The 27021-nt window shown below is 45.3% G+C and overlaps 1 protein-coding gene across 1 annotated transcript; it reads left to right on the top strand.

The window, feature by feature from the left end:
* The first annotated feature begins 11393 nt into the window (after positions 1 to 11393).
* Nsdhl (NAD(P) dependent steroid dehydrogenase-like) lies at positions 11394 to 25430 on the top strand. The gene is made up of 6 exons (XM_051142644.1): positions 11394 to 11630; positions 16421 to 16567; positions 19526 to 19654; positions 21707 to 21849; positions 23724 to 23826; positions 24696 to 25430. The coding sequence occupies exons 1-6, from the start codon at positions 11409 to 11411 to the stop codon at positions 25026 to 25028; spliced, it is 1077 nt and encodes a 358-aa protein (XP_050998601.1). The 5' UTR covers positions 11394 to 11408; the 3' UTR covers positions 25029 to 25430.
* The last annotated feature ends 1591 nt before the right edge of the window (positions 25431 to 27021 follow it).

The following is a 27021-nucleotide window of genomic DNA, read 5'->3' as shown; positions in this document are numbered from 1 at the left end:
ATTGGCTTCGCCGGAGCCGAGCTAGACCAATGAACATAATGAAGGAAGCTCGGCTGACCGTGGGCTCATACCTCCCGGTAGAAAAGGGTGCCCGGTCTTAGACTCGAGCTTGCTGGTTGCTGGTTGCTGGTTGCTGGTTGATTGCAAGTTGAGTCCGACCTTTGGAGCGTCTAAACCGGGTAAGAGCTGCGGCCTTGCCCTTGGAGGCTGCTGCATGTGGGCGACCGAACTGGGAGGAAGTGCAAGGGGATGGGTGGGACCTTTTAAAACTGACCTGGGGACATAGAACATCTAAGGGGCTAAGAAAGATAGGAGACCTAACGGTTTGGAGGGGTAACAGTGCGTGGTGCAGCTGAGGGCTCGAGAGCAGAGTGGGCGTGCAGAGCGTACACTGGGCTAGGGCTTAGAAACTCAGTCCAAGCGAGGCAGTGTCTTTGAAGTTAGCGCTACAAGAACCGCTTAAGCTCTCGGAACTTTTGGATCTACAAAAGTCCTCAAAATGTGTCCACGTTAGATGAGCAGACACTCAAGTAACATGGGAATGTGACCCCTTGAAAGCAAAGCCACAAGAGTTTTGGAAGTGTGGGGTGCATGGAGAATTAAAGGGATTTAATATGTGCAAGGGATGGGCTTTCTTGGAACTGTGCCAGGAGTAATGCAGGTCCACAGTCAGCCACAGATTCCCCTCGAGGCACACATCACTTTAGGAATATTAAGGGCCCAGCATCAGTCTCTCAAACTGAGAAAAGCATGAGACTTAACAGCTCTCCATAAATGTAATGTACTCCCTTTGCCCTGTTTCCCTTGAGCCAGGAACCAGATTCAAAACTTTTGTGTCCTGTTTGACTCCTCTGTTCCCTGCAGCAGCACTCCCCCATATCCAGCCTCTGGGTTCTCTCAGCTCTGTCCTTGAAGTGTCTTTTTGTCCCTCTGCTCCGCCCCAGTCCTTCCTCAGCAATATGAGTGGGAGTTCTCACCATAGTATGCAAAATGTAGCAGGGACCGGCTCCTCCTCTCATACCCGGGCTGCTACCTGTCTTCTCACCTCCGCCTCACTCCCACTCAGGACACTGGTTTTCTGGCTGATTCACTCCTTATACAGTCCCCAGGAACTTTTAAAATCTATAATATTTTGATTAATTCTCACTATGTACCCCTGGCTGTCCTGAATATGCTGGGAGGCTGCTAGGTCGTTAGGGCCATGCCTTTGAAAGTGGATTATGGGGTCCTTGTTTCTCTCTCCTTTGCTTCCTGGCCACTGAAAGGTGTACAGATTCCAGATCCCTCTACCACACCCTCTCTGTGATGTAGTACCATAGGCCCAAAGCAACGGGGTCAACCAAACACAGCCTGAACTTAAAACCATAAGCTGACCTATACTTGCATCGCTTTAAGTGACTGAACAGATATTGTGTTATAGTAATGAAGATAGTGACTGACCACTCGGCTTCCCAGTCAATTTGGGGGTGGCAGCCCAGCAGAGTAAGAAGGGACAAACAAATTTCTTCCTGCGTTGGATGCCAGTTCTGTGGCCCTGACCAAATGCTTTTGCTTTGTTCTTGTGTAGATAGAACTTATCATCGTTACCAGGACATGTTCCTGCCAGCCTTGGGTGTAATCTGTCTTTTAAGACTCCCACATCCTCTCTTCCTAGGGCCTTAGAACTCAAGTTTTCAGATTACTTCATGTGACCAAGCAGCCTACGTTAGTTCTGTGGCCTTGGCCTCCTTAGGATCCAAACCCAGCTCTGTCATTCTTGGAAGCGTTCTGTTTTCCTCCCAAGCTGCTGGTGTCTTTGACGGTCTGAGTGGTGTTTTGTAAGTTGCAACCCCATTTTCAGTCCTGTGGACTGCTTTGAGCCCCCAAACAACTCTGAGGTAGGCAGGAGGGGTGAGTTTTCCAGGTGCAGCCTCTAAAACAACAGCAACAGAGGGATTCAGTAGAAATCACTTTAAGTCTGCAAGAGAGCCCCGGGGACAGGCGCTGAGGGGGTAGAGGCAGGGTTAGCAGTGGCCAGCTGAGCCAGGCCTTGAAGGATAGGGGGGACTTCACCTTGGCAAGGAGAGGAAATATGAAAGGAACAGTAGAAACAAGGCTCAGGCATGGCGAGGGGCCTCAGAGTGATGCACAGCGAAGTCAAAGCTGGGTCCCTTCTATGTCCTAAAGTAAGTAGGCAAGCTTTTTTTTTTTTTTTACAGGAGCCCTGCTTTACAATATTTCCATTGGGTAAGTAGGTGCCAGCTTCGTGGGGATTGTTTCCTTTTCACTGGCTCAGCAAACCCGCTCTGTACAGGGTGCTAAGCCTGAGGTGAGTGCTACTAAGACAGCTGTCTCCAAGGCTTCCTAACTCCACTGATGGCTCGCCTCGGAAGGGTATTTTGTCTTTGGAGTGTGTATTTCTTACACAGATCAGCACAGTCTACCCTCAGGTAGTAAAGAGCTGAAGGTGGCCACAATCTAGCTTCGCCCTCCGTGTTCCTTTTCCTCAGAAAAGGAGGGGCGCTTCCATCCTTGTGGGGTTGGAAACACACTGTCCTTTCCTTTTGCCTTCAGCAATTGGTGGTCTCAAACAGTCCCTAGCTTCTTCCATTTTCCCAGGGTGAGATGTGGAGGTACATCTTGGCTTTTAATGGATTCACAGTCCATTCCAAATGGAGCAGACTTGAGGCTTCTGGTGTGGCAATTGTCGGCCCACAAGCCCCTAGGACTTTGCTCTTTGAGGTCCACTTTTCAGAAGTTCAAAGCAGTTCTGTTTTTCTCGGTGTGTGATGAAATATGTGTAACAGAAATGCAACATTTTGACCATGTGTGTACTCTGTTCCTCCTGTAGGGCAGCTGACAGCAACTCTACTCCAATATTTTCAGGCTGCAAAACTGAAACTGCACGAGCTGCCCTTCCTCATCCCACCGCTGCCAACTACTCTCAGCTTCTGTGAGTTTGAGTACTTCGTGGTAATGGAGTCAGACAGTGCTTATTCTTTTGTGCCTGGCTCATTTCACTTAGCACGGTATCGTCAGAGTATATTCAGCTTGTGGCATGATTCAGAATTTTGTTCCTCTTTATGTCTGTGTAATAGCCTGCTGTATTGTCTAAATGAACCATATTTTGTCAGCTCATCCATCAGTGGAAATTTAGAATATTTTCACCTTTTGGCTACAGCGAACAATGCTACTGTGGAGCTAGACATAGGAAAGTCAACACCACATCCCTGCATACGATTTACAGGGTTCATACTCTCAAGTGAAACTGCTGGATGACATGGTAATTCTGTTGGGGTCTGTAAGGAGCTGCCACATTTCCACAGTGGATAAGCCATCTTCTATTACCCTAACCCTCACATAAGTATTTGGGTTTCTCCATGACCTCACTTACACTTCCTTCTGTTCTCTGACTTCTGATAGTAGTCCTCCCAATGGGTGTGGGGTGCTCTTATTGAGATTTTGATTGGCATTTCTCTAGTGACTGGTAGTGTTGTCAATTTCATGCCTGCAGTCTGTTAAGTGTTCATTCAGAGCCACTCCTGATACGCATTTGAACCGAGGAGAAAACACCCTTATATTGCAGACAGCAGACAGGGGAAAGGGAATTCCAGTGGGGTTTGACTTATTCTTAGACTAGTTCTGATACCCCAAGACCCACAGACAGCAATAGAGGGTGTACAATTTGAGGTAGTAAAGGTTTAATTTGGACAAGAAGTTGGTGTGCTAAGACCTGTGTGATCATCATTTGAGCATTGCGGCTGCACCAGGGTGGGGCATGTTACTTTTTCCCCCATATCCTCCTCTGGCCTCTTGCCTTGACTAGTAGTGGGGGAGGGGTTGGCAGCTGGGCCCTGTGTTTCTAGACTGCACAGAATTCGTCTGCTAGATCTTTGTAACCAGACACAACACAGCATGGCTTAAAGCATTATGACACCAAACCTGTGGAAAGTTTTCCCTCCCTGCAACTCTCACAGATTTTCACTGAAGAGGTCACTTATTTCCCCATCACTGGAGGACCATAGTGGATTTTTGTCATCCATAGATGCCCCACCAGTTAGCCCAATTTTTTCGTACGTACAAAGATTCAAGTAGTGGGATGATTATATGGTAGTACACGCCTATAATCCCAGCACTCAGGAGGCAGAGGCAGGCGGGTCTCTGTGAGTTGGAGGCCAGCCTGGTCTACAAAGCGAGTTTAGGACAGCCAAAGCTACACAAAGAAACCCTGTCTCAAAGAATCAAAAAGAAAAAGAAAAAGAAAGAAAAGAAAAGAAAAAAGAACTGGGTGAATATCCAGGCTGTGGTGGCACACACCTTTAATCCCAGCACTCAGGAGGCAGAGGCAGGTTGATCTCTGTGAGTTCAAGGCCAGCCTGGTCTATAGAGGTAGTTTCATGACAGCCAAGACTACACTGAGAAACCCTGTCTCAAAAGACAAAAACAAACAAACAAAAGAACTGGGTGAAGTATGTTACAGTCGCGTAGCTTGGTCTTCTTGTGGGACTCCTAACAGGGGGAGCAGGGGTGGCCTCTGACTCTGACTCTGTTTCCTGCCTTTGGGACCCTTTCCTCCTACTGGGTTGCCTCATCTATGCTCAGTAGGAGAAGAGGTGCCTAGTCTTCCTGCAACTTGATATGCCTTGGTAATTTAATATCCATGGGAGGCCCGCCCTTTTCTGAAGAGAAATGCAGGAGGAGTGGATGTGGGGGGAGGTGGTAGGGCAGGAGCAGGGATGAGAGGAGGGAAGGGAAACTGCATTCAGATGTAAGAAATAGATAAACAAACAGCAGGGGAAAAAAGAGAGAGTGAAGTGCTTTGGGTGGAATGTGGTGCTCATTCTACCAAGACTGAAGTGGGAAGGGAAAGGGAGTCTACCCATGCTTGTCTGAGACTTTCTAGCTTTTTGACTCGTCTTTCTGGGCTGGGGTCGAAGCTGGGGCCTTGTGCACGTTAAGCGGCCTGAACTGAGTGTTCACAGCACAGCCTCGGGTATAGCGTGGTTTAGGAGTTCAGAGGAGGACCATTGGGAGATGAAGTAAGGTAGGCTGCTGCTAGGGAAATAATATTTATAATGATAATAGCTGCTTTTAACAGGGTGCTTAATGGGTATTTGGCACTATTCTAAGGCCTTTGTCTTTGTTTTCCATTTAATTTTCTTTAATTCTCAATGTGATCTTATAAGGCTGTTTGTTTTACAAATGAAGACGCAGGTGCCATTGTTTCTAATGACTCCCAAGAGAACTTACCACTACACGGGAGAACTGAGATCTGAAGACAGGCACAGGCGCTGGGTACATTAGTCCATAGCTTTAAAGAGTGGAGGGATATTTGCTTGGGCAGTGTAGGTGAGCACAGCATCCTGCAGGGATGGACTTGATTGGTAAGCTTGCCTTCATCCCCTACGTCTGTGGAACACCTAACCACATACAGCATGACCTAAAACAACAGGGGCTCCAAACCTGTAGGACGCATTCTTCCACACAGGCGGGCAGGGGAAGACCATCATGGCCCCAGATACACAACTCAGCCCCTTGCTAGAGAGGCTAACAGTGACTTTGGCAGGGTTGCAAGCTGGACATGAGAATCCTCTTGATCCATCAGTGTCATCCATCTTCTCATTTGCTTATGCTTCCCTGAGGATCTGAAGAATCTCTCTGCAAAGTGAGAGTAGGCATTCGTGACTGGTAGCACACTAGCTTAAGAACAAAATCAGCTGCTCAGGGAAGCTTCTAGATGGTGTTACTGCAGACATGAGGAAGAGCAGTAGAGGCTCTGCATATAGAAACGCAATGCAGCCCTCAGGCCTGCGTGCGAGTGCCTGCTGTGTGATAGGCTCTGTCTCGCAAGCCTGTGATTCAGCGGTGAGCACACCAGTGAAGACTGCTTGGAAGACTGGTACAAAGTCTCATTCTCCAGCCACCTCTGTCCTGCTAAATGTAGAGCCATGAGTCAGGCACTGCCACGTATGTTGGAGGTGGGTAGACATCAGGGCCATGCAATTGTTGGGGCAGTGAGCTATAAAGAAAGGGATGGAGCAGGCACAGTGCTGCAGGTTAACTATCCATATTCATTAGATGGATTAGGCGGAGACCCACAAAAAGGCAAGTTCCGATATATTATGTGTTTTCCTACTGCTGGGAGAAAATACCTGCAGAAAAGCAACCTATGGAAGGCAGAGCTTTAGTGCATTGTGAGAGTACAGTGTATCATGATGAGGCCTGTCATCACAGCAGACATAAAAGGTGGCAGGTGGATGCTAGCGCTCAGCTCACTTTCTCTTTTTTATTTAAAAAGATTAGGATTCTTCACATTTCATTTTATGTGTATAAATGTTTTGTCTGCATTGTATATATGTACACCGTGTATGGTTAGCATGCCCAGTGCTCACAAAAGTCAAAAGAGGGTGTCAGATCCTCCGACACTGGAATTAAAGACAGTTGTAAGCCGCCATGTGGGTACTGAGAACCAAACACTGTTCCTCTGCAGGAGCAAGTGCTCTTAACCACTAAGCCACATCGCCAATGCTTTCTCATTTTACTCAGTCCAGGGTCTCAGCCCATGGGATAGTGCCATCCACATTCACTGTAGCCTTTGCACCTCAGTTAAGCTTCTCTGGAAAGGCCCTCCCAGGCATGCCTAGAAGTCTCCTAGAGATGGCGCGAAGTCCTGTCAGTCTGACAAGGTTCATATTTACAACTGATAACTTCCGTTATGAGTTCAGAAGATGTCCCTCTAAATGACTTATGAAATATTGAGAGTTGTAATATCCATTGCAAGGACATTTGAGCCTTTGATATGACCACAAAATCTCTACACTCATAAATCAAGTTTTATAGAGACATATGATGGCAACCATTGTTTTGAAAGTGTCAAGCTGTGGAAATTGGATTAAAGCCTTCACAAGACTCAGTCAGGGCTGACAGCACGACTCTTCTTTCCCCAGTGGCATTCTCTGCATGTTCTTTCATGGGTAGGCTCTTATTTCTGATACATTTTTCCAAATACAAATACTGCATCAGTAAATATATTCTTCGTGTTTGCAACTTGGTATTGTGGGTAAAGAAAGAAAGGAGTACATGATAACGCCTGCGCCTGGGGTACGTTTTTCTGTTTGGTAGTATCATCGCACTTGGTTACTCCTGTCTCCCATTATGAAGTTCTTGGTCCCCAATGTTCTCCAACCACTACCCAAAAGTTTCTGGTATGACCAGTAAAGGAGGTTATTCACCTGCCTTCCTGCCCTGCCTCTAATCCAAGAGCACTTTAAGTTAATGGGGATATGCACAGGGCACTTTGGCCAGTAGGTATAATGGCTATGGCTTAGCTATGTATAAACACTCACAATGGCTAAAGATCCTTTGCTTCACACACTATTAATGTCTTTCTCTACTTATGTCTTTAGGAAGAAGAGTTGATTGCACCAAGACCTTAGTTTGAGCCATGATGGAACAAGCTGTCTGTGGTGGGTCAAAGAGAGGCCAGGTCCTTTTGCCAAAGGACATTTACAAAGTAAGTACTAATATTAAAGAAGTAAGGGAAAGTCAAGCCATTGATATTTACCTGTTTAATTTTTAATGTCGTTATTCTTTTCTCATGTATTTCATCCAGACCACAGTTTCCCCTCCCTCCACTCCTCACAGTCCCCACTCACCTCCCCTCTACACTAGATCTACTCTCCTCTGTTTCCCTTCAGAAAAGAGCAGGCCTCCCAGGGATTTCAAAGGAACATGGAAAAAGAAGATGCAATAAGACTAGGCACAAACCCTCGTATCAAGGCTTTACCTGTACATTGTAAAGTGTATTTAATCCATTTGTTCAATCAGAGCTGCCTGGTTATATTTTTATGTATTGGATACCTTGGCTTAAGATATGCCAGTTACTTATTTCTATGTAACAAAAAAATGAGAAAGCAGGGGTTTTTAAAAGCAATAATTAGAGCTGGGGCAATTGCTCTGTGGTTAAGAGCACCAGCTGCTTTTGCAGAGAACCTGGGTGCAGTCCCCACACTCACATGGCGACTTACCACCACCTGCAACTCCAGTCCCAGAGGATCCCTCTCTTCTGCCTTCCAAGGGGACTACATGCAGATAGTGTACAGACATACATGCACACAAAACACCTATCCATACGATACATATAATAATAAATGTTTAAAGCAGTAACATCTTTGCTCATGACTCTGGTCTTCCCTGGGCTTTTTCGTGTAACTGCAACCACAGAGGACTAATGTATGTTGTTGTGGTAAATGCTGTCTGTCAGCTAGACATGGTGAATGGTCTTCATGTGGCCTCCAGGATGGTAGCCTTGACTTCCTAGTAGAGTGGCAAAGTGTTCCCAGATGGTGGTAGTAGCTGCTCAGATCTAGTATCCCGAGTTTCAGAGGAGACTTGAAGGAATTGTCGTCCCATCATTGTCAAGCCTTCCGGAAGTTCTTAACATACGTCATCAAGTTGACTGTGATGTAGTTCACTCTTTATGACCATCACATTTCCAAAATGTGCCTATCAAATATTAGTAAACTAGATATTCTCCAAGATAATCCTGGGGCCTCCAAATCATTCTAGTTCAGCTGTAGAGTTCATTTGGCCACCTTTGGTTGAAGCCGGGCACCAGTGCTCTGTCCTTTTTGTGTAAAGCAAGATGCTACTGTGAATGGTGATGCAAAAATCATCATAACACGCTGCTAGGCTCATCAGGCTTCAGCTTCCTTAATGCTTTGGAATAAGCTCTGTTTTCTGCTGGGTGGCTTCCTAAGACATAAGTGTCTAAACTGAAGCTACTAACACTTGCAAATTCTACATTGGGCTGCTCTAAAAGTCATCCTGCTGAAGAGTAAGTAAAACCAGGAAGATTGGAGAAAACTCAGAGGCACTAGCCATGCTCTTGAGATTATATTACAGTTAATTCGGCTCTTTTGTGGTGCTGGGAATCAGACATATAGCCTAACAGATATGCGCTACTATTGAACTCTATACCCCATTCTAAGCCCAGTCCTCTTTAACACTAACAGTCTCTAAGATGCTCATTTTCTTCATTTAATCCATGGAGTCTCACTACTTGCTTCCTATCTGGGATTTCATTTTTATCAGTACTTACTCTGCCTTTTGTCTGCTATGGTGACAAAAGTTAGTGATTATTTCACATGGTCTCCTCTAGCCTATCCAAAGGTAGATTAATGATTAGTCACATTTAAAATCAGGAAGTGAGAGCCTGGCATGGTGGCGCATGCCTTTAATCCTAGGACTTGGGAGGCAGAGGCAGAGAGATCTCTGTAGTTTCAAGGCCAGCCTGGTGTACATAAGGAATTCCAGGACAGCCAGAGGTACAGAAAGAGACCCTGTTTTGAAAAATAAATAAATGCATGAACAAATAAATATATAAAGTCAGGAAATAAAATTTCACTGGAGAAATCAATAGCAAAATTATAAGGTGTTTTACTTACTTTTTTATGTGTGTGTGCATGCCTGTACTTGTATGGCTCATGCACATGAGTGTGCAGGTGTGCACACCCATGTTTACACAAAGAGGCAAGAGGAAGACATTGAGTATTTTTTATTGCCCCTCTGCTTTGTTTTCTTTTACCATATTCTTCTTCTATACCTGTGATAAAATACCATAGCATAGGCAAATCACAGAAGGAAGAGTTTATTTGGCCTCTGATTCCAGAGGAAACGGGGTCCATCACCATCACTGCATGGCAGTAGGCGGGCATGGTGACTGGAGCAGCAAACTGAGAGCTCACATCTTGAACCGTAACCATGAAGTGAGAGAGAGCACTAGGAATGACAAGACTTTGAAACTTCAAAGCCCATCCCAGCAAGGCCATATCTCCTAAACCTATCCAAAAAGCATCACCAGCTGGGAACAAGGTACTCATATGCCCAAGATTATGGGGAACATTCTTTAAGCCACTATACTTTGTAAACTGGATGGACACCCAGAGTAAGACAGGTAAATCTACAGAAGGCACCTGACTAATTATGCCAGTGTTGAAGGTACAAGAGGGAGGTTGGGCTGGTTAAGAGCAACTGATGCTCTTCCAGACCCAGATTTAGTTCCCAGGACCTACATAGTGGTCCCCCACCATCCATAACTCCAGTTCCCGGCAATTTGGCTCCCTCTTCTGGCCTTCATAGGAACTGCATGTATACAGTGCACAGGTACACATACAGGTATCCATACACATAAAGATAAAGTAACCTTTTTAAAATTATTAAAAAAGAGGGGAAGTTGAATACTTTTTTTTGTAATAAGAAACAGGTTCTTTTTTATATTGACTGTTCACATAGCCTACCTTGATTGACAGTATATAAGCTAAGAAACATGGATTCTGTCACCTTAGGGAAGCCTAGATATAGTTTTGGAAAGACCCCAGGCACTCCTTTAGGGACAGTGACAGTGTGCTGGGTAATCTTCATTAATACTATAACTAGATTTGTAATCACCTAGGAAACATGCCTCTGGGAATGTGTGTGAGGTTGTTTCCAGATATATTTAGCTGGCGAGGGAAGACCTGCCCTAAATATAGGTGGCAGCATCCCATGTGCTAGAATCCCAGGTGGGTGAGTGTGAGTGTGAGTGTGCCCTTCTTTTCTGACAAGGCATGCAGTGGAGCCACCTGCCTCTCCTGCCATCATGCCTTCCCACCATGATGGGCAGTTCCCTTAAACCCTGAGCCACAAGAAGCCCATCTGCCCTGGAGCTGCAGCTGGCAGGTGTTTTCTTACCGTGATGGGAGCAGGTAGCTGGTGCAAGGAGCCAGATTACTGCACAGATGTCAGTTGGCATTTGCATTGCCATCCTGCAGGTGGCATGCTGTCCGTCCATTACTCCACTTCCCATAGTTGGAGTTTAGCCAAGAAATTGGGTGCGCGCTGGGGAGGCTGGAGTCCACATACCACACCCCAGTGCTGAGTCATCAGCTCCTCCAAGTTCAGAGAAGGCACCACAAATCCCTGGGTCTGAGCAATGAATGGCTGCCTGCTTCTGCCTAGAGATCCCATCAGAGTGGCCCCTAATACATGGACTGAGGCATGAAGGGGTTAAGTAGTCAGCTCACAGCCAGAAAATCCATCCTCCTTGTGGGAATGGAGGCAAAGAAAAATCACCATCCTGTGAGTTTGGGGGCAGATGCTTTCATTCCAAACTCTCAAATGGCTAGGGTGTTTTTTTCCCTGGCCGGGGATCACCAATCAGGAGCAAAAAAGCATTGCCTTCGGCTCTTTTTTTCCTTTGTTTAGATTGCCCTGGTGTGACCATAGGAGATTTCATTCCCTTCCAGTAAATACAAAGGGTGGATTACATCATCAGATCTCCCAGTCTAATGTAGTTTCATTTGTTTTCTCTTCCTCCTTGTTGAACCCAGGAAAAGAGGTAACAGTGGTAAGCAAACACAATTATATCAAGCTTCCCTGAGCTCAGGCAGATGTGTGTGTCATTGAAATGGCTCAGGGCAGGTAAGTCTGACCCTCTGATCCTCTTTCTCCAGCCTAAGAAATGCACGGTGATCGGAGGCTCCGGGTTTCTGGGGCAGCACCTGGTGGAGCAGTTGCTGGCGCGAGGTTACTCTGTCAATGTGTTTGATATCCACCAAGGCTTTGCTAACCCACGGGTGCAGTTCTTCATAGGCGACCTCTGCAACCAACAGGTAAAGGACCCACTCAGCCTCACCAATCTGCCCGACCCCAAAGGGAAACTAAATGCTCAGAGGCCAGGGTAATTATACTGAGAAAAAAATCTATTTTGAGCCTGGTGACACTCAAAGAAAGAATAAGCAAGCTACCCAGATGAGACTTGATAGCCTATGACCATATAGTGGGGGAGGAGGTCCCCCTCAGTCATAGACCTAGGGGAGGGGAATAGGGTGAAAGCGGGAGGGAGGGAGGAATGGGAGGATACAAGTGACGGGATAACAATTGAGTTGTAATCTGAATATATTAATTAAATAAAAAAATTAAAAATCTATTTTGAAAAATGTAAAAGTTTTAGGAAATAAGTTGACGTACCATGTTGTCAATATTCAGAATGAACAGCTGTTGTCTGTGTCACAAGGACACAAAAGCACCCATGGGCCAGACAAGGCTGTATGCCAACCAGACTTTACAAAAACATTTTTTCCAGACATATTATGGGTTGCAACATGCAAGCTGCTGTCCTGGAGTGTGCAGGTGCTAGGTGATATGGTGTTCCTTCCTTTTAACCGAAATATAGTTCACATGCCATAAAATTCTTATTTTAAAAAATATCTTATTATGTTTAGTTATGTATGCATGTCTATGTTGGTATGTGCATGTGAGCACATGTGTCTGCAGAGGCAAGAGGTGGTAGATCCCACCCCCTGTCAGCCAGAGTTACAGGTGGTTGTGAGCCATGTGATGTGTGTGCTGGGATCAGTCAGGACATGCTCTTCACTGCAGAGGCACCTCTCCAGCCCTAACTTTACAATTTTGACATGCACACTGAAGGAATTTTCATCAGCTCCCCAAAACTCAGCAACCACTCGCCACTATCTACTTCCAGGACATCTTCTTCCCTTCAAAGGGCAAGCGTCCTGTTCCCCTCCCCTCTGCCCCGGGCCCTGAGCACTGCTCCTCCATGTTCAGCGTTCCATCTCTCTGGTCTGCAGCTTCTTTCCTTTACCAAGTTCCATCCATGTTCTATGAGGTATTTATATTCTGATTCTTCCTAGGTTTTGCCAAGCTGCTCAGCAAAACTGCTGGGTCTGTTTATGGCAGCCGTCCACAGCCACAAGGTGACTTGTTGCATTCCACAGTGGTTTCAGCTCCTTACCCATGGTGGCCCCATCAACATTTCTGCTTTTACCGTTGATGTGGATGATTAAGAAAATAACTTTACTGGTCTTGTCTCTTCCGTTGGAATGAATACTCTAGTCCACTATTCCCATCGTTATTCCTAGCCCGGACCTGTATCTATGGCACACACTGCGCTCTGCAGCTTTGGCTCCAGAGCCTCCTTGTTGTCCTGTGTAACTTTGATTCCCCCTGCCCCGGTCTCTTCTTGTCACCCAGGGTTATCCAGAGAAACAACCCCGAGTGGGAAGGAAAGGGACAGTGCACAGGGCAGGAAAGAGAGAAAGACTGAGATTGAATTCACAAAATGATTTTATGTGATTGCGGGGACAACTGTGAAGATTGTAGGGCAGAACTGACTGGGTGCCCCGGTCAGAACCCCTGCCTCCTACAGAAACCTGCTTTGTTCATAGGGTTTTTCACTAAGACTTTTAAAGATAATGTGTTCTTTTGTCTGAGCCACCTGACTGTTGATGTTTCTGCCACAGTGACCCCCTAAACCAGCTCTGAGTGCCGTCACTAGGGACTAGATACGGACCAGGCGATACATGACACTTTTCTTTAGGTCATAACCCCAGCACTGGTGAAACCCATTGATGTCTTCTCCTTCTGCTTCCCTGGCTAGCAAATAAATTCTCACTACTGCTTGCTTTTATTCTGGGCATGGCCCTCGGCCTCCTATGGTGCCGTCTGGCGTCCCAGTTTGCCCACACCTGCATCTGATTCCACAGGAAGCCCTTCCTAGCACAGCGTGTTCTCTAGTCACGTTCAGCCACTCAGGCGGAAGCAACATGCATCAAGCAGGGTGGCACTGCTGAGACTCAGCCCGGCTGGCTGGCTGGCTGGCTGGCTGGCGAACTCCAGGGATCACATGTCTCTGCCTCCCCAGCCCTGGCGTTACAGACATGCTCCTGTGCACGGAATAAGTATCTCAATAGTTTTATATTGATTATGTCTAGGTGCTATAAAATCTAGACTTTGATAGATTTACACTCACATACATTCTTTTGAGATGGGGTCTTTTTGATTTTACTTTTCTTAATTTATTCAGATTACATCTCAATTGTTATCCCATCCCTTGTATCCTCCCATTCCTCCCTCCCTCCCGCTTTCACCCTGTTCCCCTCCCCTAGATCTAAGACCGAGGGGGACCTTTGAGATGGGGTCTTGCTTTGTAGTCTAGGCTAGCTTGGAACTCACTATGTCAAGGATATTGAACCCAGTCTCGCAGTGATCTTTTTGCTTCCATCTCCCAAATAAGAACAAGGTAAAGATTTGATGTAGTTCAAGTCCCCCATCCTAGTGCATCATGACTACAAACCTGTATGCGTGTGTGTAAGTGTGCATGCGCATGTGTGTATGTGTGTGTGCGCAGACGTGTGCACGCACATGTGTACATGTGAGAAAGAAACAGATATATTAGCAATATTATATATGTTAGAGAGGAGAGTGAGTATCTGTTTTCATCCACATTTCCTAGCTCACAGCTGCTTCTCTAGGGCAGGCTACAGAAACGACAGCTCATCTTTCTAAAGATGAGTCATTTGCTCTTCTCCCCACCCAGTGTCAGAAGGGACCCATCCCCACACCTAGGAAGAAGGAATGCTACACAGAGCAGCTGAGAAGAATCTCACCAGACAGGCCTTGCTGGGTTTTCTCATTTGCTTCAGTCATGAGACTGGAGGCTGGTGCAGGGTGGGCGTGGAAGTTCCACAGCACTCCCTCAACACGTCCCCCTGTGCATCTCTTCACCTGTATCCTTTGTAATTCCTTTATAGTGAGTCAGGAAATGTGTTCACCTGAGTTCTGTTAACCACATGTGCAAGTTAAACAAAGCCATAAAGAGAAGCTAGGAGTGTAGCAGCTCTGTGTGCATAGACTCCTTTTTATCTAACACATTATTAAGGGAACCTATGCATCCATAGTTACTAAAAAGAACATTCAGATGGGCAGGGGTCTACTTGGCAGATAAATGTCAACTCAATAAATGTATAGGGCACTCTCAAGTGAGATTGTCATCATTTGCTGAGAAATTTACAGGACAGAGCCATCAGTGGGTGCTGTAACCAGCCCATGGAATTATCACCCTACAGATTAGGGAAGAATCTAGCGGCTATCGCCTTCATTGAATGATCCAATTTGGCATTGCCAGCAGTGTCCTGATCCAGACACAGCAGCACTGATGTGGTAGGCTTGCCAGAGCTATTAAACCTGAGTAAAATTATGAATGAACAGACAAATGCAAATTGTGAAATCTATAACATGTCTGGCCCTGTGAATACTACAGGGTTACAGAAGGCAGAAAGTAAACTGCAGGGAATCGCTCCAAATTAAATCAAATGGAAAAACAGATTACATATGCACGGTCCACTTTTGGATTCCAAATAGAAACAGGTATAAAGGCTATTGTTAGGGAAGCTTAAATATGTATTAACTTACTTAAGAGTCGCTAAGGGCTAAGGAGATACAGAACCCACAAATAACAAAAAGTTATCTATGGCCATGCAGGCCTGCAGAACAAACATGAAAAGGGTAGAAATGGGTGACATTCAGGAGCTTGTTGACGAGCCAACTGACCTGAAATAACAAGGCATCTTTTTAAAATGTAGGCAGTAGAGACAGGTGGATCTCTTTGAGTTTGAGGGCAGACTACTCTTCATAGCAAGTGCCAAGCCAGCTGAGGACGCATAGTGAGACCCTGTGGGGGGAAAATAGAGGTGGGAAGATAGCCTACTTCCTCCTCTGGTCTTCAGATGTGCACATACGTGTGCGCACACATGCACACACACACACACACACACCGCAATATAAAATTTAATTTTTTAAAAAGAATACCCTATCTATTGGAATGTGCCTACTGTTCATCATTTGGTAGTTATGTGGGCAAAAGTCTGCATACCTAGAAGATGACACCTTACTCTCAAGTGGTTTCCCAGCGCTGCCATGTTTGTCTCTAATGACAAGGGATTTTATGTCATCTGGTGATTTTCTTCTGGTGATAACCATGAATTACACCTAAAACCTACCCCTTTGTAGAGACTTGGCACAATGGCAGTGTGCTGCTGTCCTGGTCATTTCATGCCTCAGCTCTTTGTTGTCAAGAGTTAATCTGCTTATTTTCCTCTATTCCCTACTTTCTCTAACAACTGTTACTCTTACTGGTGACCAAACTGTCTCTTCTTTGGCCAGTAGAAGCCAACGTCTTTTTAGTCCCCAAGCAGGCGTGGAGAGCCTCTGTACTTGCAGGTGTGATAGAACGAGTTCATTTAGTATGTTTACTGTCCCAGATCTGTAGCTACCTGTTTGTCTTAAGAGGCGCCTTCTAGAAGCAAGTGAGACTGACTCGCTTTATAAACCTCCTTCCCGTCACTACACTGTCTGGCTTCTCATACTCTTTTTATTCAGGACAAGGTAATAACAAGGGGTCAATTTAAAAAACAAAACAAAACTTGGTTTTATCCCACATGCTTTTGTGTAGTTTGAGTTTTTTACAAAGAGTGTGTTTTGTGTTGCTTATATAATTATAAAAAGCCAGAAGTCCTACAGGCCGCAGATGACAGAGACCATGAGGAGGCTGTTGACCTGCCCTAAGCCGGAATGATTCTTTTGTCTTTGTGTGCTTTTCCAGGACCTGTACCCAGCTCTGAAAGGTGTAAGCACAGTTTTCCACTGTGCGTCACCCCCACCGTCCAGTAACAACAAGGAACTCTTTTATAAAGTGAATGTCATTGGCACTAAGAATGTCATTGAAACCTGCAAAGAGGCTGGGGTTCAGGTAAGGGGAATGCTACAGTGACGAGTACCAGAAGCATGTGCAGGCTTTTTTAAGGGGGGGGGGGGCGGTAGTTCCTGTTACTGTCTCCCTGGGCCTACCCAGGTTTACATGTTGAAAAGGTAATAAAAAGTAAGTCCTGGACACCAGTTGCTGTCACAGAGGGCCAGCTGGGGCCATACTCTTCCAATACAGATAGACCACTGAATGCTCAGACAGGCTAAGGCCTGTTGACCTTTGCTTTAAACACTATGAAATTTAGACGTTGCTTATTTTCTCTGTTGAAACAACAGATACTTAACATTTTCAACATACCCTTTAACCACTGTAACCCTTTCATGCATTCACTTTCTGTCCAACCATTAGCACTGTCCGTCTCTACCCACATCAGCAGCAGCAGTTCTACCTTCTGGCAGCTCCCTAGCGCCTGGCAGCCCCCACTCTCCAGCTTACCTGTCTGATGACTTTAGGGAGCTCACATAAATACATTCGCTTTTTTATCATTTTACTTATAATAGTGTCTCTCAGGTTTGTCCACATTGGAACATGTCAGAATTTCCCTCATTTTTTTTCAAAGCTAATATTCCATTTTATGGATGGACCATAATTTATTTATTCATCCATCCATCAATAGACGTCTGTGTTGCTTTCACCGTTGAACTGTTGTGAATTATAATTCTGTGAATAGGACATGAAAATACCTGCCTCAGCCCTTGATTTTTATTCTTTTGGGTCTCTACCCAGAGGTGGAATTCTTGGACCATAAGGACCAACTTTTTGCTGAACTTTCAAAACAAATCATCACATTGTTTACTAGCTTTATTTCAATTTTAAAAGGAAAGCACTGTTGCTTACATCTGATGGAAGCCTGTCCTGACGTAGACCTAAGGGCATGCAAAGTTCTCATATCAGTTTACAACACTGTTAAAAATCTGGTTCCTTGATGAAACAGCTCACTTGTTCACAGAGCTACATGCTAAAATACTCTGAAACTGAGAAACAGGGCACCGAGAGCAGGCCTCTTCTCCTCGGGGTGCTTCTGGCCAGTTCCCAGTAATCCGACACGCCCAGAGGTGTACCTCCCAGATTTCAAACCCCTTCAAGCTGACCATCAGAACTGACTGTCGTACTCAGCCGTGCTTTATACTTGGCAAGACACCTTACCCTCTGCAGTTGTCACCTACTTTTTCTCCTCTTCTTAACTAGCCAGGGGCTATTAATTCCATGCACCTCCAGTATAAGGTATTGGCTTGCTTGCATGTCATAGAAATTTACAGCAATGGTATCACACTCAACATGTCTTTCTGAAACTTTTCTCCCACTAGTTTTGAGTTTTGAAGCTTTAGGTATCTTGATACATGAAGCTCTGATTCATCCTCTGAGAGGTAGATAGCTTGGTATGTAAGGGCAAAGAAATTGATTTACGGAACATTTTCTCCAACACCAAAAAGAAAAAGTATTTAATGCCTTTTATGTCAAGGTTTTAAAGTGTTACTTCCCATATTTAACAGCAATTGACCAGGAATCTATGATTATATGCAACAAGGTCAAGATTGACTTTTTTCCGTATAATTAACCAGTTCAGCATACTGATGGCTTAATCCAACCTTTGTGCAAATATACACTGCCTGTAGCATACTTTGGGCATCCTGTCCTGCCTGATTCTGTTCCTAGGTTTTCTGTCTACTGCACTGACCTCTGACCTCATGGCTGTAGGCTCTATCTCAGTACCTCTACAGCTCACTCCTTGACCAACTTCTTCAAAGCTCCCTCAGTGGCTCTGAGCCTTTTGTTCAAATTTTCCCATCCACTACAGAATCAGCTTGTTGAGATCCTCGATGAAGCTTGCTGGGATTGTTACTGCAATTGCACTTATGTTCTGGGAAATTTTAAAAAGAGCTGATATCTTTCTAATACTGAGGGTTTTTTTCCTTTCTTTCTTTCTTTTTTTTTTTTTTTTTTTTTTTTTTTCGGTTTTTCGAGACAGAGTTTCTCTGTGTAGTCCTGGATGTCCTGGACTCACTCTGTAGACCAGGCTGGCCTCAAACTCACAGAGATCCACCTGCCTCTGCCTCCCGAGTGCTGGGATTAAAGGCCTGCGCCACCACCACCCAGCAAGTCTTCCTTACTATAAAGATGAAATCTCTCTCAATCTGCAGTGGTACTCAGTGAACTTCATCATTTGTTAATCACCAACTTATACTAAATTATCAGTTACTGCTAATGTTTAGGAATATGGCTAATTTTTATACATATATACATAAAGATGGTTGTGGTTTGCGGGGGTTATTTCGTATTTATTTGTTTGTGTGTGTACAGATAGATAGATAGTTTCTGGATTTTTTATTGGTGTGTGTGTGCATGCTCATGTGCACGTGCCATACTCACTTGGGAATCCAACTGAGATTCTTTGCAAGAGCACTAAGGAATCTTAAGCTCTGAGCCATCTCTCCAGCCCCTAATTTACCTATGTTGGTTGTGAATTCAGCATAGCAGCTATTTGCATTATGATTCACAACAATGGCAAAATTACAGTTATGAAGCAGCAGTGAAAATAGTTGTATGGTTTGGGGTTACCACAACATGAGGACTGATGGATATGGTCACGTGGCAAGATTGGTATCAGAGTATCCAGTGGAACTTTGTAAGTGGACATTTCCCTACAGGCTGGTGGGCCATCCTTCCATCCATGTAGACTCTCCAAAAGATGTGCCATGAATAGTGTTAGTTTTCTTTTCTCCCTCAGACATGATAGGATGGGGAAAACAAGATCTACTCTAGAATCCCTATGTCTACAAAGGTGGTGATCTCTGATTTATCTTAGAAGAGTTAAATGAAAACGCGTTCTTAGCCAGTGACTTGGAAATGCCTTATAGGTAGGACTTGCTCTACATGACCCTTAGCCAGTTGGAATAGCAGTAACTCCTAACTTATGTTTTCCTTTAAATTGTTTTCTGGCAGAAACTCATTTTAACCAGCAGTGCCAGTGTCGTCTTTGAGGGTGTTGACATAAAAAATGGAACTGAAGATCTCCCGTATGCCGTGAGGCCCATTGACTACTACACAGAGACCAAGATCTTGCAAGAGAGAGTATGTACTTTATTTTTTTTTCTTTCTTTCTTTTTTTTTAAGTTAACATTCTTCTTGCTTTTTTAAAAACATTTATTACATATACCGTGTTCAGTGCTCTGCCTACATGTATAACCTGCACACCAGAAGAGGTCACCAGATCTAATCATAGATGGTTATGAGCCACATGTGGTTGCTGGGAATTGAACTCTGGACCTCAAGAATAGCAGACAGTACTCTTAACCACTGAGCCATTTCTCCAGTCTGAGAGTATGTACTTTAAAGCCGGTTAGCTGAGCAGATGCTTGAAGAAAACTGTCTGTGAACATGGGAAAGTTAGTATTTTGAGGCCCGAGAACCCAAGATGACATGTAACTTCACATGCGAATTGAAGTTTCAAGAGGACAGAATAATGTAATGTGGCCAAATACTGTTCTCTGTATTTTCTGGAAACTACTTCCTTTAAACTCCAAAATGATCACATATTACAGGAAAATACACTGATTCCCAGAGGGATCCAGAGTCTTCATCAGGGGTCCCATAGTTTCCATGTGATTGTGTTATCAGGACACTGGGGATCTCCAAACTGGTCCCCATAGACTGTAGCTCTCCACTGAACTGCATAGGCCTTCCTGCTCTGCTTTTCTTACTCCCAGCTCAGAACAGGACACAGTCATGTGGAAGTCGTAACTAGTTAAGAGACCGTCGGCATGCTGAAGTCCCAGGTCCAGGCTATGCCCTCCTGTTCCATGGATCTAGGCTTAAGGGAGACCAAAGCCTTCATACAGTGAGCCTCCACATAATAGTAGTTACCTCAGAGGCCTTGTGCAGTGTCACCTGGGCTCAAGCCATCAGTGTGTCACTGGCATAGACTTCTGGGTACTCAACGAGAAATCAGAAAAACTGGAGGTGACTCCAACAGTAAGTTACCTTGCTTTCTGGATCAATACCCCTTTAAACCCTCTTAATAATAATGAATCAACTTTGGGACTAGTCTAGAAAGTCTTCAAACTCCATTCTTTTTAGTAATAGAGATGCCATTGACTGACAGAAGCCATTTGAAGCCTTGGTCATTCCCTTCAGCACCACAGACACCGAGCAGCCTTTTGACGGCCAAGGGTTCAGGAAGCTTGGATTGCCGTACACTCAGTTTATAACTAGCTTAAAGTGGGTGGGACTATAACCTGTAGACGTATTTTGCCACCCTGTTTTTAATAACAATATAACAAATCACTTGGGAAATTACTTATGAGGCAAAATCCGTTTCTTCATATCGTCATGCACCGTAAGGATGGAGACATATTCAGAGAAATGCATCATTGAGTGACTTGTCATTGTGGGAACATAGAATATATACCTGAGCAAGCTCTGACAGCTATGGGACCTCTAGCAATACGAGGCCATCGGTATGTGTCTTTGTGTGTCTAGGTGTATGTCTACACAACAACAGATGTGTATGGACATGTGTGTGTATATGTTTCTATTGAGCCAGGTGTCATCTTCTGGGATGTTGTCCACCTCCTTTGAGACAGGCCTATTCGTTGGACTAAACTGGTTGTCAAGCAAGCCTCAGGGAATCCTCCTGTGTCTGTCTCCACACATTTTTACCATGGTTTCTGGGGATCAAACTCATGTCCCTGTGCTTGCAAAGTAAGCTTTGTTGACGGAGCCAGCTCCCCAACTCTGTGCCTGTTGTCACCCGGAGTATTCGGTGCATGATGCGTGAGTCTGCTTGAAGCTTTGTGCATGCCACTGAATGTAGGAGCTCTTTTGGTGGTAGCAGCTTTTCTGGAGGCTTCTAGAATTCTCAGACATTTTCCATAAACTGAAGCCTGAAGCTGGGCTACACCTTTTGGTTGCACATTTACATGGCCGTTGAAGCCAGCCTGAGCTTTCTGATTTCATCCTAGCAGGGGCTCGCCAGTTTTTTCCTGCATTGTTGGCTATTCATGTCCAGATGGGATAGAGTGATAGTGTGAGCTACAAGTGTCCAGTGGCCTGCACTCTCTTCAGTCTGTCGCCTATAGGAAGGAAAAGTCTTACAGTGTCCCCCTCTCTCCTGCTCTCTTTCAGGCAGTACTGGATGCCAACAACCCTGAGAAGAATTTTTTAACCACAGCCATTCGTCCTCATGGCATTTTCGGCCCAAGGGACCCCCAGATGGTCCCCATCCTTATTGATGCAGCTAGAAAGGGCAAAATGAAGTTCATAATTGGGTAAGGCCACTCCCATTGTTCTCTGTCCCCTTCTGCGTGGGTGAGCACACATGCAGAAAACAATTTGAGAGTGCCGAACAGCACTGTATAAGTGCCTGAGTCTGTTCAGACTTCTGGAACAAAATACTATAGCCAGGGCAACTTGACAAGCATGAGTTAACTCCCATCTCACAGTTCTGGAGACTGAGAAGCCCAAGATCAGCCATCAGCAAAATTGCTATTTATTAAGGGTCTAGTCCTTTTACCTGCTGTGTATCTTTTTGTTTTGTTTTGTTTTTGTTTGTTTGTTTTTTGGGTTTTTTGGTTTTTTGAGACAGGGTTTCTCTGTGTGGCCTTGGCTGTCCTGGATTCACTCTGTAGACCAGGCTGGCCTGAAACTCACAGCGATCCACCTGCCTCTGCCTCCTGAGTGCTGGGATTAAAGGCGTGCGCCACCACCACCCGGCTCCTGCTGTGTATCTTTATGTGGCCAAGGGACAAGCAGGCTCCCTCAAGCCTCTGTTATACGGGCATTGACCCCGTTCCTGAGGGCAGTGCTCTCATGTTCTAATTACCCTGTAAAGTTTCCACCTCAGAACACCAGCACAGTGAAGATTCGGTTCTGACAAGAGTGTTGAGTAAACAGAAACATGCAGGCCATTCATGTGACCTGCTCGGTTGTCCTCCATGTTGATTTCCTGGAACTGCTGTAGCAAACGCCCACAAACAGTTCTTAAAACAAAATGGATTTTCACTTACCGAAACCGAAAGTGTGAAATGCAGCTGTTGGCAGGCAGGACTGGCTCTTTCTGGCTGCTGTGAGGAGAATATGTTCCAGGCTCTGGCCTTCTCTTTGCTGCTCCTTGCATGCCACTGCGTCACTCCTACCTCTGCCTGTGTCTACACATAGCCATCTTCTGTGCTATCTGTGGGCAACTTTCCCTTTCTTACAAAGACGTCAGCATTGAGCTAAGACTTCTACTCTAGTCTGTGCATAACTGATTTCATCTGCAGAATCATAAGGTCGCCTGCACAATCTCCAGTGTGGTATACGTTTTGGAATGACACTATTCGGTGCTGTATAGTCTTACAAGTTCACTGGGACAAGATGTGTGACCCTGTTTAGAAATTAAAGAAGCTGAAGCTCTAGAGGGAAGCAATGACCCTTGACCCTTTTGTTCATAGAAGACAGTTAGTGTACTTAAAAAGTAGATGACAACGGGTATGGTTGGCTGCTCAACTTTTGGTTTGTTTGTTTGTTTGTTTGTTTGTTTGTTTGTTTGTTTTTGAAACAGGGTTTCTCTATGTGGCCCTGCCTGTCCTAGACTCATTATGTAGACCAGACTGGCCTTGAACTCAAAAAGATCCACCTGCCTCTGCCTCCCAAGTGCTGAGATTAAAGGTGTGCGTCACCATGCTCAGTGCCTTTTCCTTCGCATTTCTTGTTTTTCTTGTATTCCCAGTGTCTTGTCTTCCTGTACTTACTAACTCTCACTAATGTCCTGATTTAAGACTGTGAGGAATTACAGAGGCAGTGCTAAAAAACAGCAAGACCATTGGCAGGGTATATCCTGGGCAAGTGTTCAAGATCTACACCCCAAATCAGAGCCCAAGAAGACACACTGGTGCTGGTCCTGCTGGGGCATGTAGGACATGACGCGCTCACAGTCAGTAGTTCACTGCCCCCAAAGGCCCCAGGAGTTCTGTATGGCCACACTTCCTTCCCTGTTGCAATCATTTAGGTGGCCCAGATGCATGCACTCTTGAGGTAGAAGTGAGTTAGTCTGCTGAGGTCCAGGGCTGGGACCTGGTGGGGCTGGGACCTGGTGGGGCTGGGACCTGGTGGGGCTGGCAGGCAAGCACTCAGCACGGCTGAAATGGTTCCTGTGTGACAGAAATGGGGAGAACCTGGTGGACTTCACCTTCGTGGAGAATGTGGTTCATGGACATATCCTGGCTGCTGAGCACCTCTCCAGAGATGCAGCTGTAGGTGGGAAGGTGAGACACTTGCTTCTCCCAGCGCTTTAGGACCCTCTGGGAAGTTTGACACCATTGCATCATCATTACTTTGGACAGTCAAAATCTAGAAGCCGAGAGCCAGGCTTTTTTCTTTAGCGCTCCATGCTCACTTCAGGTGTGGTCACATGTGCCTTAGGGAGATGTGTCCTCTTCCATTTTCTCCTCCTTATATGCCACATCCATCCTCCCTCTCTACCCACGCATGGCTCACATTGCTCAAGCCTGACACTCCTCTAGCAAGTGAGGTTTAAGAATCCCCTGACGTTTGGCCTCCAGAAGGCAGCAGAGTTGAGAAAATGTACTGGGTTACCCTCACCTTGCTCCCACTTCTCAGGCTCACTTTCGTCCCTGACTCTCACTGCCAGCTCCGTAATCCCCTGAGTACTCAGCGCTCTTTTCTCCCCTGAACCTTTTCCATTTTCCCACTTACTACTTTGGGGGTAGTTGAAAATGGCATGGTTATAGCTTTTGGATTGAAAGATCCAATAAGAACTATTTGTTACATGCAAAGATAAAACAAAATGTAACTTCCTAAAACCAACCTAAGCTTCGTTGAAAGTCCTGGCCTTTTTGTAGCACCTTCCCTCTCTGCCCTTAATTAAACACTGCCCGTTCTGAGTCTAAGACAGGCCGTGTTACACTGCCGCAGCTAGGCATGTGAGGCATAATACCACATCCAAAACCATTTGGTGCCCCAGCAGAAGAGAGGGCAGGCAGGGCAGCATGCCCTTGCTTTCCCACAGAGTTGAATGAAGGTGGTGCCAGCAGCTAGTTGAGCTTGGGGACCCATGTGGCCTGTTCACTTCTGCAGCTGTGCAGGCCTCTCTAACTCTGTGTTCCTTTACCAGGCATTTCACATTACCAACGATGAGCCAATCCCTTTCTGGACGTTCCTGTCCCGCATTCTGATAGGCCTCAATTATGAGGCTCCCAAGTACCACATCCCCTACTGGGTGGCCTACTACCTTGCTTTCCTGCTGTCTCTGCTGGTGATGGTGGTCCGTCCTTTCATCCAAATCCAGCCAACTTTTACACCAATGCGGGTGGCACTGGCTGGCACATTTCATTACTACAGTTGTGAGAAGGCCAAGAAACTCATGGGGTACCGGCCACTGGTCAGCATGGATGACGCCGTGGAAAGGACTGTGCAAAGTTTTCACCACTTGCGCAAAGACAAGTGAGGTCCCTCAGTGCCTTCACCAATAACTTTCTCCTCTTTGTTCTGATGAACTAATAATCCTTAAGTGAACTATGTGGCCCTTGCTAGTTAGATGGTAGCATACCCAACCCCCCCCCCCATGACATTGGAGGTGACAATAGCAGGAGACATTTCTTCTAGGAGATCATTGGACTTCTTTATGCAGGCAGACTCCTATTCTTTATGTCTCCTCCCCCTACTTCTCTTTCCTGGGTTCATTATCATAAAGACAGCCCTAAGTACACCAACACTAAAGTGAAAGCCACAAGACTTCATACAAGGTCTTCAAAATGGAAGCAAAACTAGAAATTGTAAAGAGAGTAAGACATTAGACATACATTTCATGTACTCACAGTAAAACAGCTAAGTATTGATGACTGTAATCCCTAAGGACAAATTCACTAATGGGTCCTTGCTCCTTTGTATGCTGTCAGTGCCACTTTCAAAGATGGTCACAGTGTCTGCCTGCATTGTTTTTCCATAAAACATCTCCCTTTATCCACAGAGTGTTATTGGTCAGTGGTAATGTGATTCAGTGTGTGCTGATATGGTACAGCGTGTGCTGTGTTAGCTGGTCAGCTCCCAGTGAACATAGGGTGTTGGGCTTGTTGGCCTCCTTCATCTCCATGATGTCTGAGAGAAACTCCTCCATGAAATGATGCAGAACACATCAGGCCACCTTCCAAAGAGTACAACCCATCTAACAATCCTGCCTTTTCTGTTCTCTGAACTCATTGAAATGTATTCTTGAAGAATTGTAAGTTCTTTTCATCATTGTTCAAGGCTACAAAGGTGATTGGAAGAAAGTATAATAAAGATATAAAAGCCATACAGTTTGTATTTCTGGCTTCTTAGCTCTGCTGGGGGAGAGACCATACTAAGCTGCCAAGGCATTTGGCTATAAATGTAATTAAGATGCCATCTTTGCAAACAAAGCTCACAGCAATGGAGTTATATTCATAAACCCCTGAAATATGATTTTAAAATGATGTGTTTATGCACTTATGCAAGACAAATTGAAGTGGCATGGTTTCTTCAGAGCAGGTGATGCACTGAGCTTGAACCTGGAGGGATGGAGAAATGGTCACTGAGTGCAGACCCACCCATTAGTATTTCCAACTGAGGAGGCCAGTCTCATACTCAAGAGCTTTCAGCAGCATGGGCTTCTTGACCGTATATGAAATAATAGTGTATCTTGCACTTACTGGTATCACTTCAGTTCAGTAAAAGACACAGTGGAAGGCTGGCTTGAGAAGCAGTAAGACATTGGTCAGGCTAAAAAAGAGGCAGGGAGTGACCTTTATTCTGTAAATATGGGCAACCTATGATGGTTCATACTCAGTAAAGGGCAAAGATCAAGAAAGTCCTCCTGACTACAGTAACTTAGAACTTCACACTTAGTGAAAGTACTTAGAAGGGAATCATAGTTCAACATAAGCCAGGAAGATGCACCTTAGATGGGAGCAAAGCTCAGAAGGCTGCATGAGGAGGCAGTAGCCCTAGGTAGCAAACACTAAGAACCAAGAGCCTTGAAACTTCCTCGAAAATGTTAACAGCTCTTGGAGCCCTTGTCAAGCCCAATTGTCCACTGTGTTCTTCCTTCTCTCGCTGTGACAAAATGCCTGACAGAAACAACTTGAGAGAAGGAAATGTTTGTTTCGGAACATAGTTTTAAAGAACTTCCTCTATGGTCACCTGGCTCTGTTGCTTTTGGGACTCTAGTACCCTATCCCATTGAAGGACGGTACCTCAAAGACCTCGTTTCCTCCCACTGGGCCACATCTGCTAAAGAATCCACCACTTCCGTGGGACGGAGTCCAAACCTTCAACACAGAGGCCTGTAGGGAATGTTCAAGACTCACAAACTATGGCTTTTGTTTACTTGCATAGTCCACATATTTTCAGCAGGTGCTGCTCTGAGCTCCTGCAGTGAGTACAACAGGCGTAGATGCTGCCAGTGTAGCGTGGACATTGGA

The sequence above is a fragment of the Acomys russatus genome, unplaced genomic scaffold, assembly GCF_903995435.1.
Source record: "Acomys russatus unplaced genomic scaffold, mAcoRus1.1, whole genome shotgun sequence".
Classification (NCBI taxonomy): domain Eukaryota; kingdom Metazoa; phylum Chordata; class Mammalia; order Rodentia; family Muridae; genus Acomys; species Acomys russatus.
This window is presented reverse-complemented; position numbering and strand designations above follow the sequence as displayed.